This window comes from Rhinolophus sinicus, linkage group LG05 (assembly GCF_036562045.2).
Source record: "Rhinolophus sinicus isolate RSC01 linkage group LG05, ASM3656204v1, whole genome shotgun sequence".
In the NCBI taxonomy this organism is placed as follows: Eukaryota; Metazoa; Chordata; class Mammalia; order Chiroptera; family Rhinolophidae; genus Rhinolophus; species Rhinolophus sinicus.
The window spans coordinates 83,871,949-83,884,401 of record NC_133755.1 but is presented as its reverse complement, the minus strand read 5'-3'; the positions used below and the strand labels follow the sequence as shown (position 1 = coordinate 83,884,401).

The 12,453-nt window shown below is 46.1% G+C and overlaps 1 protein-coding gene across 1 annotated transcript in view; it reads right to left on the bottom strand.

Moving 5' to 3' along the window:
- Positions 1–12,453, bottom strand: part of RAB44 (RAB44, member RAS oncogene family) — a 31,657-nt gene that overhangs the window by 12,018 nt on the left and 7,186 nt on the right. The window contains exons 3-8 of the mRNA XM_019738647.2: positions 6,764–6,875; positions 4,926–5,100; positions 3,556–3,702; positions 2,827–2,917; positions 2,320–2,415; positions 202–389 (exon numbers count right to left, since the gene is read on the bottom strand). Coding sequence (XP_019594206.2) covers positions 202–389; positions 2,320–2,415; positions 2,827–2,917; positions 3,556–3,702; positions 4,926–5,100; positions 6,764–6,875 — 809 coding nt within the window. The remainder of the gene's footprint in view (positions 1–201; positions 390–2,319; positions 2,416–2,826; positions 2,918–3,555; positions 3,703–4,925; positions 5,101–6,763; positions 6,876–12,453) is intronic.

The following is a 12,453-nucleotide window of genomic DNA, read 5'->3' as shown; positions in this document are numbered from 1 at the left end:
TTTCCCTTCTCTGTACCTCAGTTTCCTCGTCTGAGAAATGGGCAAGATAATCTCAGCAAGGAAATATTGCCATGAGATGACGTCAAGGAGGGGACTGTGTGGTCCGGGTGGTGACCAGAGCCTCAGAGAACTCAGAGCCTCCCTCCCCTCTTCCAGGAAGCCTCTGGTCTTCACGCTAAACCAGGGATGGCAGTCACTTGCCTTGGTTCCTCCTCCATCTGCCAGGACACACGGCCCTTAGCGACGTTCAGGTGCCCCCTGGTCACCTGCAGCTGCTCCTGCACCTCCTCTAGCTGCCCAGCCAGGTCACGCTTGGTCTGCCGGAGCTGCTGGTTCTCCGAGCTGGCATCCTGGTGTGTGCTGCTGAGGCGGTGGAGCTGGGTCTCCAGCTGTAGGAGGTGGAGGGTGAGGACGTGAGAAGCCCAGCTGACCTCCAGGACAACAGACAGCCACCCAAAGCCACTGTGGAGCACAGACTCCAGGATCCTGGAGAGCCAGCTTAAAACAGGAGTGGGGGCGGGGCGGTGGTTACCCCCCTTTGACCTAATTAGCTCCATGACGTCCCACCCAGGAGAGACATTTGAATTGTTAGGATAGGGACAAGAGAGGGGACTGTGTAAGAAACACAAACTGCCAGCTCCACAAGGGCCCGAAACGTAAATAGGACCATACCGTCCTCTGCTCAAAGCTCTGCAATGGCTGCTCAGCCCCATCTGGTCTGCAGGGAGCACCTGATCCAGCAGCAAGTCATGTGACTTGGAGATGGAGAGCTATTTGACCACAGAGTGGGAAGCAAAGCCCTCACAATGGCCTCCAGGGTCCTTAACAGACTCTCCTAACCCAGCCCTGTTACGTCTCCGACCGCCTCTCCCACTCCCACTCTCCCCTCCCTCTGTTCTAGCCCACATGTCTCTTTGCTGTTCCTTGAACATTTGTAGCTCATGGCCACCTCAGGGCCTTTGCTCTCACGGTTCCCTCTGCCTGGACTGCTGTTCCCCCCGATATCCCATGGCCCACACCTCACTTCCTTCAGGTCTTGACTCCAACGTCATCCTCTCAGTGAGGCCTTCCTTGGCTCTTCTATCAAAACCCTTCTATCCCCTGGCCCTGAGTTATTTTATTCTCCTTGGCACTTTCATTATCTAATATTTACTTGCTTATATTGTTTATCATCCGTCTCCCTGGCTAGACAATAACTCCATGGGGAGGGGTTTGTGTCTATCATGTTCCTCAGAACCTAGAACTCTGCCTGGTACATAGTAGGTGTGCCCTAAATAGTTGTTGGGTGAAGGAATGAAGGGCCTGAGGGGAGAGGCTTCACATCCACAGGGGACAGGACAAAATTGTCCCATGCGGAAAGTCCAAACTTCTCCCTTAGCAGAAGGGGACTGTCTCAGTTTCCAAGGAGCAGCTGCTGCAGAGGCGCCTGGGACATCAACCCGCTTTGGGAAGGCGAGGCCAGGTGATAGGTCCAGCCAAAGCAATGGTGGGGGACCGTACCCAGTGCTGAAGGGACACAGATATCCTGGTCACCATAGATGGCGATTTTACTAAGGTCAGTGGTTTGGAAGTTGAGGAAAGAAGAGACAGTGGGGCAAAGTCTCAGACCCAAAGACTTAGCCACGATGCCAACTGGAAGTGACCATAGGCTGCGAGAGCTGGGGTGTCAGCGCAGCAGGTATTCTACCAGGAAGCCAGGTCAGATTCAGAGTCAATATCAACTGTGATGTATAAAACACCTACTATGTGCCAGGTACCATCTCAAGCCCTCAAACATAGTATCTCTAATCATCACAGCAGCCTACTAAGGCAAGAGTTCTGATCTCCATCTCTCTGATGAGGAAACCAAGATTCAGAGAGGTTAAAAACTTGCCCGAGGTCACTCGGCTGATAATTGAGATGAGAGCTGAACACCAGTCTATCCCCGAGCCTCTTCAGCGTGCAGACCTTATGTTTGCCCAGGCTAATTATGTCCCATTTATTACCTCACTTGACATACTTAGCCTGGGAGATGCAGTGGATTTGGCTATTCCCATTTTATAGATGGAGAAGCTAAGGCCAAGACAAGCAAAGATATTCCCTCAGATTTGCATGGCTCTTCATTGGAACCCCAGAGATTTTAACCTAGACCTTCTGACTCGTGTCCCAGTGCTCCCACTGTACTACCTGGCCTCGTCTCAGAAAAGGGCCCAAGACACCTCTTTCCCAACGGGCTACTCTCATGTGGGAGCCCCACCAGCCCAGGGAATCCTTAGGAGAGGGGTGTCAGAGGCTGTGAATCATCAGAAACTGGGCTCCCGGGGAGGCCCTGTCACTCACCTCCCTCTGGCCCTCCATCAGCTGGTGCACCTCACGCTCCTTGGCCTCCAGGACCTCCTGCATCTGGGAGCTGAGCGCCAGGTTCCGGGAGGCGCTCTGGGGAGCAGAGAGGTCTCAGCTCCCGTACTGCGGAATCTAAGACCCAGCCGGGCTGGGCTGGCCCTCCCCACACTTCACCTCCACCCAGGCCTGGGGTCCAGGGTCCAGGATGTCCCAGCAAGGAGGAGGTTTCAGGACAACTTCCCTGGCGCAACCCTAGATTGTGGCAACAAGGAAACAGGCCCAGAGGGCGGAAGGACTGGCTTCAGGGGACACAATGAGACCTGGCAGAGAGGGGCAGGGGGCTCAGACTCAGCACTCCTCACCCCACCTCTCTGGTGGGGGGTATGAGAGGATCCACTCCCAGCAACTCCTGCTACCCCACACTGGCCACTCACCGGCCCCACTGCTTAGCCCGCAGAGGAGTCCAGGGCAGCGGGAAGGCACAGGCTGCAGCGAGGAGCTCACCTCAGCCTGCAGTCGTTGCTTATCCTGGCGGATCTGCTGCTCCATCTCCTCGTACAGCTGCTGGACCTCTCGGTGGTGGTCAGAGTCCCGCCTGGAAGGGGTGGGAGGCAGGCCAGGCAGCCCATCAGCACCCTGGGACCCTGCTGCTGGCAGAGGGGGACTGGACCTCAGTTTGAAGTCCATCGTACTTACTGCTCACCTCAGGGGTCAGTGGTTACTGACCCCGTCACTCTGAGAACAGTCATCCTAATCACAGCCCCTGACCCCTACGCCCTTGACATTTATCACCCTGATCCCATCACACTGACTCCTGTAACCATCACAATATTGGTCCCCATTGCCCCATCACTCTGTCCCCACTTCCTACTGTCACTATCGCCCTACCTCCATAATTCAGATCCCCTGCAGGCTGTGCCCCTGCCAACCCCAGGGCCACCACATACATTGTAACCCTCGTGAGCAGTGCTCCTGGAGTTGGCTGCCACAGTTGACCACACCGAGACACACTCGGCATTCCGACTCCTGCTAAGGGCCCAACTCTGTCCTCCCCACTAAATCACCCCTTCTTCCAGCTCAGCTCTTCCCTGTCCAGCTCCCAGGTGCTGCTGTGGAGCCCTGGACTCCCCTCTTCTGGAGCTGAGGAAATTCAATTAAGGTTCAACTAAAATGTAGAGAGCACCGGCTATGTGCCAGATGCCAAATGGGAGAGGACCCCCGGCTCCCACTCACTTCCTCAGGGTCAGCTCCAGAGCCTCCTTGTCGGCCCGCGCCTCCTGCAGGCGGCTGGTCATCTTGGCCAGGAAGCCCTCCAGATTGCCTGCCAGCTGGGGTTCCTCCTGCCGCAGCTTCCCCCACAGCTGCCAGATCTCTGCCTGCCTGGGGAGGGGAGGAGACATGAGGGGGGCCAGAAGCAGGGGGAGCCCCAGTCCTTGGTGTTAATGGCAACACTCCAAGAGACTTGGGCACCTGGGCTACAAAAATCTATTTACAACCTACAGGTGCAATCAAATGCCACCTCCTCCAGGAACCCTTCCCAGATGTGCCCTCTCCCTTCGCTAACCCCCATAACACTTCGTCTCTCTATAGTTTGGTGATGAATTATACGGAGGGGGCCTTGGAAGCCTGACTGCCCAGGCCTTCCATCTGCCTTCTCTCTTTTCCCACTCTGTAGCTGTGTGACCTTTGGCAAGTCCCATGCCCATTCTGGGCTTATTTGTAAAATGGGGAGGCTGATACCTGCCCAGCAAGTTTGCTAGAAATGAAACTCGGCCAGTGAAAGTACCCAGTGAAAGCTTGGGGCTTGGCACTTAATAAATGCTGCTTTCACATGGATTTAATTAAGTCGTAAAGACAGGTGCCAGAGGGCTAAGCCCAGGCCAAGCTGCCAAGTGGGTAAATGGCTCCCCACCACTCCTATCCCGCCAGCCTGTACCTTATGTCCCACCTTGCCTGCCCCACAACACTGGGCCCCGCCCTCTAGAGCTTGTCCTCACACAACCCTGTGGCGTGGGTGAACCTGGGCGATCCCTTGCTGGCTCTGTAGACCCAGTGGGAACTAAAGGGTGTGACAGGGGCGTTTTTAGGCAGGGCCCCCATTCTCTAAGCATGAGTAAACCACAGCCCAGAACCTGACACAGTTTGGACGAAATGCCCTCTTGTCCCCAAGCCTACCAACCCAGGCCATCACCATGTCTGACATCACTCTAGATGGGTCCCTCTTTTTGGGTTAAGAAAGGCACCCTCAGGAAGCCTTGTGTTTTTAGGACAGTAAGTACACTTGGGAAGCTGACACCTTAGCTCATAATCCTTCTTAGGGCCAGACAGGGAGGGAGGGGCTGGGGTAGGATGGACTCCTCATGACCAGGCATCTCCACACATGGCCTCATAAGAGCTGTTATGCTCACTCTATAGCGGGGGAAACAGGTCAGAGGTTAGGTCACTTGCCCATGGTCACACAGCTAACAAGTGGCCAAACCAGGATTTGCACCTTGGCACTGTATCCAGGTGAGTCCTCGCCCACACTGACTGGCAGTGCCTGTCCTGCCCTCCCCCCACTCTCTACCCCCCCCACACACACACACACACTGTGCTGGCCTTACTCAGAAAGCAAGTGGCCAGCCCCCAGCTGCTCCATGAAGGCAAAAAATGCCTCCTTCTCTTCAGCGTCAGCCTCCTCCAGGACCGGGAAGCTGGTGGCCACAGACCCTCGCTTGGAGGACAGTGGCCTCCTTTTGCGGAGCCTCTGGGAGCTCGGGCTTGAGCCAAAGATCGTCTCTGTGGGACAGAAGGGGACACAAAGGAACAGCGTGGGGTTGGGCTCAGCCCCTGACCTCCCACCTTACCCTACTCCAGCCATTGGGGAAATAGTTATATCTGTGTTGGTCAGGTTCCTACATTCCTCATGTCAACTTTGGAAGTCTACTCAAAGTAGACATTGTGCCCATTTTACAGATGAACATCTGCGGTCCAGAGAGGCCAAAAGACTTTCTGGAAGTCACACAGCAGCTCCATAGTGGCCAACACAGTCTTCATTCATTTAATCAAGGGATGTTTATTGAGCATCTACTATGTTCTGGGGACAAAATTAGCCAAAATCCCTAATAGCGCTGACATTCATGTGAGTGCTGAAATGGATACACTTTTTAAAATAAATTTACTAAGTGAGCTAAAAGAGTAAAGAAGATAATTTTCATTGAGAGACTGGACAGGGTCTGCTTTAGAGGGAGTGGTCAGGAGTGTCCCAGGGAAGTGACATTGGAACTGAGATGGGAATAACAAGACAGAGCAAGTCATGTGGATTCCTAGGGAAATATACGCCAGCGAGAACAGCACATGCAAAGGCCCTGAGGTAGGAGCCATATTGGCCCTTTGGAGGAGACGAATAGCATTGAGTGAGATCCAAGAGGTTGGCAGAGTCTGGATGGTGCTGTCCTGTGGGCCCCAGGAAAGGGTTTAGATTTTGTTCCATAGGCATTGGGAAGTCCCCGGCATGGTGGGCACGATTGGATACAGATGTGAAGATGGCCCTTGGAGCTCTATGGACAACAATGTTCTCTCTGACCCCACCCCCCACCCTGATTCCAGGCCCCAATTCCGCCTCCCCACTCTCAGCTTCTCAATCACCAGAACTGGAGCAACCACCTCCTGGGGTGGTCTCAACTTATAAATACAGATTCTTGGCCTCTCTCTCTGTTGTCCCCCAAACTTTTGGAGACTCAGCAGACATAAGAACTCTGGATGGCTTTGCAGACATTTAAGGCTGAGCCATGCTTTGCAGGGTCTCTAGGAGGACACCACACCTTCCATTCCCTGGGCCAAAAGGTCTTCCCCCATCGAGATCAATGGGAGTGCTGTTTTCTGCCAGCCTTGGTCTTTTCAGGTCCTTTTGGGCCTGTATGGAGAAGGTGGTGTCCGAGTAGCCCTGCCCAGTGGGGGCTAAGAACCTGGGAAGTCCCACTCACTAAATTTCACCCTTTGCTGCTCCCTGGGACCTAGAATTCCCTTAACCAAAGCCAGAATTCCACAGCCAGAAACAAGGCCTGTGGTCTCAAGGGTGTGTGGGGGGGTGCTTAACCTTTTGCTCAAGAGAAGCCTTTTGTTGGGGAGAAGACAAGCCGCACATCAGAATGCAAGCCTGGAGGCCTCTCTGGAGGAGGGGGGATACTCAGCAGAGCCCCCAACCAATGAACTGCTTTGGCTGGTGGGAAAAGAAGGGATCACATCTGCCTGCAACCAACTGCCTTCCCACCCAGGCTAATGTTCTCATCTCACAGTAATCAGGATTCTCATCCCTGCCTTGAACTCTCTCAAGGATGTTACGAAGATCCTCTGGTTGGTAAAGTGTCACTGTTGCCCTTCCTGTCAGCCCAGCCTCGCCCCGTGCTGGGCAGACTGGCTGTGCAGTAAGTCCCCAGGGGCCCTCCCAGGACAGACATACTGAGCCCAGAGCTGAATTCTTCAAGGGAGAGGCGACCCTTCCGCTCCATATCCACCCAGTCAAAGATCATCTCTGGCTCCTCCTCACCGACCAGGAAGCTGAACTTGGCCATCTGTAAGGAAGGGGGAAGTTGAGTGCTATTCCCACTGGGGAAGGCTCTGAGCCACCCTCAAAAAGGGGATGTTTGTCTTCAGCCATGCCCACGTCCCCTCTCCCCCGTTTTGAAGTCCCACGCCTAACCTGACCCACGGCCTACCCTTGAGACTCCCAGCCCCCATGCAAGACAGCCCTCTCAGCAGAGCCTTGAACTTCTCCACACCTGTTTCCTTTCTCCATCCAACATTCATCTGTTCTGAGTCTTATCCCTTTAGGACCCTAATAGAGGACAGTAGCTAATCCTTCCCAGAATGTGTTTATCAGTGTCCAAAAATTATCTGGAACTTGAAAATAAGTCCAGGGGCGGCCGGATGGCTCAGTTGGTTAGAGTGTGAGCTCTGAACAGCAAGGTTGCCAGTTCAATTCCCACATGGGATGGTGGGCTGCGCCCCCTGCAACTACAGATTAAAAACAGTGACTAGACTTGGAGCTGAGCTGCGCCCTCCACAATTAGATTGAAGGACAACAACTTGGAGCTGATGGACCCTGGAGAAACACACTGTTCCCCAATATTCCCCAATAAAAATTAAAAAAATAATAAAAATTTAAAAATAAGTCCAAAAGGTTCACAGCACTTCCTTTCAGTATTTGACAGAAGCAAAAGCCACCTCAGCATCTTCTAGACTATAGAATTGCGAATACGAGTAATTCATCTCATGGGACTGATGAAATGTCCATGTTAAATGAAGTCATAGGTTAACTTACAGATTTTGTCCAGGAGAAATGTAAATTGTTTTTGTCTGTTGGAACAGGCAACCCCAAAGATTTATGGCCTGTTGGACATTAATCAGCTTTTAAAAATCTAACTCAGCAATCTGATTTTGACATTTCTTTGTTAAATTACCTCGCTTTTAAAATGCTTTCGATCATTCATAATAAAAATTTCAATATGTATTCATTTTATTTTCGCCTAAGGGTCATGATTTACCTCGTTGGAAATGAACAGTTTGAGAAGTTCCATGGAGATGCTCCAAGGGATTCTGCGTCAGAATCAAATAAACTGCACTGTTGGAAAAGTGCCCCCATGGGCTCCGTAAGTCCAGGCACTTTCTTGGCACGTGTGATAGAACTTTCAGTTTGCTGATTCTGTTTCTCTAGTTTCCTTCTTTCTTTAATTATTTTTTTTTCCTTTTCCTTTTTGCTATATTTGTGTTTTTGCTTTTGGTGGCAGCAATGATGGGGAATTCAATTTTATGGACTGACCATTCAGTGATCTCTTTGCCACACATGACGGACCCCTAGTGTCAGTTGGTTACAAGACAATAGAAAATCTGACTTGCTAATCTTTCGTTGGTGGTGGCGGTGTTTGTTTTTCTACATGTGACCTCAAATCAGTCAGGAATTTTGTACCTACTGGGAAGGAGAACAGCTCTGTGAGATCTGGACTGCTGAGTTTTTGTGCTGCTGTGTTGACTCTTGACCTAAAGTTGAAGTTGTAGAAATGAAGCCAGACATTCTCTATGTCAGTGCGTCTACGTGTCTGTAATTCAGAAAAGCTTTTAATTTCATTGTGAGTGTGAAATCTTTTTCTACAGCTGAAGGTTATTAGTAACTTAGAGTCCTATGTCTCTTCCAGGGGTTCTGTGTTCGTTGGTTTGTAGGGACAAATAAGTGCTTATATAAATCTAATGTTTCCCGAAGTCACAGAAAATAAAGAAACTGAACTTCTAATGCTTTAAAGGTGCTAAACGTTTTTTAAAAATCCCTCTTACAAGAAATTGTTTGCTCAGAAAACTTTTAAGGAGCCAAGTTCATATAATTAAGGTGAATCTTTGGACAAATTAGATCGGTTTAATAATTTTGGTTTGCAAGACACACATAATAGTTATCTGTGTTTTCTCTGCTTAATATTTAGTATGATACAAGTATACATTTTATTTTTCATAAGACTTGGATCTGTTTTTTGTGAAGAAATTAGTTAATCTGAATATCCTACACTTCTTATTTTGTCTTACTGATCAAATAAACCAATGTTATCTGCACATAATGCTTAAGATTATAAAAATGTAAATTTGTGTTCAACTATATTGATTAGTTATTCTAACAAACATTATATCAACAGTACTTATACTTTGGAGTGTGTCACCGTAAACAGTTTCCAAGATCCTTAATAATTTGAAAAACCTGAATTAATATTAAATTAAGAACATTTTAATACTGAAACCTTGATTGCTAAGCATAATTTTAAGTTTATGTCGTTTTACTTTCACATGCTGGAGAGCAGCTATATCTTTGGGTCATGTTAATGAGTGAATTCATTTTTGGCACTTTAAATAGTTATGGAGGGGAAAGCAGGGACTCGTAGATATTTGTATACCCATGTTCATAGCAGCAACATTCACAACAGCTAAAAGATGGAAGCAACTCAAATGTCCATCAAGGGATGCATGGATACATGAAATATGGTACATACATACGATGGAATATTATCCAGCCTTAGATAGGAAGGAAATTCTGACACATACCACAATATGGATGAATCTGGAGAACATCACGCTAAGTGAAGTAAGTCAATTGCAAAAAGACAAATAGTATATGATTCCACTTATATGAGGGAACTAAAGTAGTCAAATCATAGAAACAGAAAGTAAAATCGGGGTGTCCAGGGCTAGGGAAATAGGAGAATGAGAGTTACTGTTTAATGGGTACAGAGTTTCAGTTTGGGAAAATGAAGAAGTTCTGAAGATGGATGGTGGTGATAGTTGCACAACAATGTGAATTACTTAATATCACTGGACTCCACACATAAAAATGGTTAAAGCAGTAAATTTCATGTTAGGTATGTTTTATCACAATTTTTAAAAAAGTTATGCAAGGAATATGTGTGATTGTAGAAAGTCATGTCATCTGTCCTTGTGAGCTTTACTAGTCTACTAAAATGCTTAATATAAGTCAGTTATTTATTCCCCAGTTCTTCTGTGAAATAGAGGTTAATTACTTTGGTTAAAAATTATAATTACTACAGGTGTTTGAGATATACTGTGAATAATAGTGACAGAGAAATACATTGTGTCTACAATGAAAGTGGGGTGTGTTGTTGCTTTCCAAGGGATAAGGAAGAGGCTTTGTCTTAAAGTGTCTGGTTGTTCCAGAACATGAAAAATATAAAAAGGCAAAACCTGAATAGATATAGAAAATTGTAAAGGGTTTGCTGAAAGGAAATCTTATTTGCCTTGACTTATAATACCTGAGTCTGAAAATGAGCTATGAAATATGCTAGCATTTTGCCAAATTTGCTCAATTTTGATGGGTTTAAAAATAAATTAAATTAAAAAAAATAATTAATAAATAAATAAATTAAAAACAAAACTTGTGAAACTTTTACTGCCACGTGTTACAGTTAATGCAAAACTAGAATTGGGCTCCATCTTGATTAAAATGATAAATTGGTTTTAGAGCTCTTAGCAAGGGTTAAAAAGAAATCACTATTTATCTTCTGTGTAAGTTGCCCAGATAACTGATTCCATATCTCAACAGAATAATTTTCTCTGCTATGTTTTGGCTTTATCATGTTCTAATTTTTTAAAAACAAAAATCTAAGGTAACTTTCTTATGAAAGAGCTAAATATCCTTGCAGTTGTGTTACCTTCTTATTTATTTCAAAATGTTTTATTTTATTGTCACTTTGATTAAATAGGTAACCAAGTACTATTTCTCTGATAGCTCTTTTCATTTTGCTTCCCAAAATCAGATCCTAAATTTAGAAAAAAACTTCAGGATATCTTTCTCTATATTTATTAACTACTTTACCACTATTATAAGAGCATCATGGGCAAGAAATAACAAGCGTTGGCGAGGGTGTGGAGAAAAGGGAACCCTCATGCACTATTGGTGGGAATGTAAATTGGTGTAGCCACTGTGGAAAACAGTATGGAGGTTCCTCAAAAAATTAAAAATAGAATTGCCATATGATCTAGCAATTCTACTTCTGGGAATTTAGCTGAAGAAAATGGAAACACTAATTCAAAAAGACATATGCAACCCAATGTTCACTGCAGCATTATTTACAATAGACAAGTTATGGATGCAACCTAGCTGTCTATCTATGGATGAATGGGTAAATAAGATGTGGTACATATATACAATGGACTATTATTCAGCCATAAAAAAGAATGAAATCTTGCCAATTGCAACAACATGGATGGAACTTGAGGGCATTCTGCTAAGTGAAAGAAGTCAGACAGAAAAAGGTAAATACCATAGGATCTCACTTATATGTGGAATCTAAAAACAACAATAATTTTTTTAAAAATCCCACACTCATGGATCTAGAGAACAGATTGGTGGTTGCTTGAGGTGGAGGGTGGGTAGTGGGCCAAATGGGTGAAGGGAGTTAAAAGGTACAAATTTCCAGTTATAACATGAATGCCATGGGATGTAATGTACAGCATTATGATTATAGTTAATAATACTGTATTGCTTATTTGAAAGTAGCTAGGAGAGTAGATCTTGAAAATTCTTATCACAAGAAAAAAAATGTTTGTACCTTTATGGTGACTGATGGTAACTGGACTTATTGTGGTGATCATTTTGCAACATATGCAAATATCAAATCATAATGTTGTACACCTGAAACTAATATAATGCTATGTCAATTATACCTCAATTAGAAAAAAACATTAAAAATCAAAAATTATAAAGAAATTCTTACTTCAAATCCTTGATGCTGAAATATTTCTAATGTCCTTTTGGACAACTTATAAGGTATTTTAAAAGTTCATTGAGATTTATTAATACAGTTGTGTTTAATATCTGCTCCTAAAATATAATAAGCTGATCATTATCAATAAAGAAAAATGTTGTAATATTTGTTGTACGTAGAAGAAAATAAAAACTGAGGCTTTCACCTGTAACAAAATCTGATATTAAATATGGCTTGGGTGCAAAAAAGAAGAGCATCATGGGAAGAACTGTCAAATCAGAAGAGATGTCCAGCCTTTCCTAGGCTAAGCTTACACAGGTAAAATGCTATAAATATCACTATTTCAGAAGTTGCATGCCTTATGGGAAGGCCCTGGAAATTTCTCAATGCCTTTGCTATCCATAATATGTTATCTTCAGGGCAAATACTGGTGAAACCCTCATGAAATAGTTATGTACTGTATCCCAAGAGAGAACTTTACTCTCTTCCACTCTGATATTATTGGTTACTGTAATAAATAGCCACAGCCTTTCAGTGTCGTTACTAAATAAGTTTCTCCTTTCCTACCCTTGCCTGCAGGCTCAGTTAAAAGCTGCAGGCCACAGTTTGTGTCTTCCACAAAGGACAGACTCAAAGTCTTGTAGGAAAGAACAGCACCAGGTTCTCTGAACAACTGATGTTTCACTTGGGAGGATGCCCAGCTGACATTAGCCAACCTTTAGACTGAGCTAGCGGGCTGACAATTTCTAGGACTCTTTTGAGTCCAGAAGCAGCCCGCTCACCCACGATCCAGCAGAACAAGAATTCCAGGGAACTGAATGAATGATTCAAGGAAATCTAGCTGTGGTTATTTGTTAGGAATATATTTGGTGTTATTTTTATTGGTCTATTT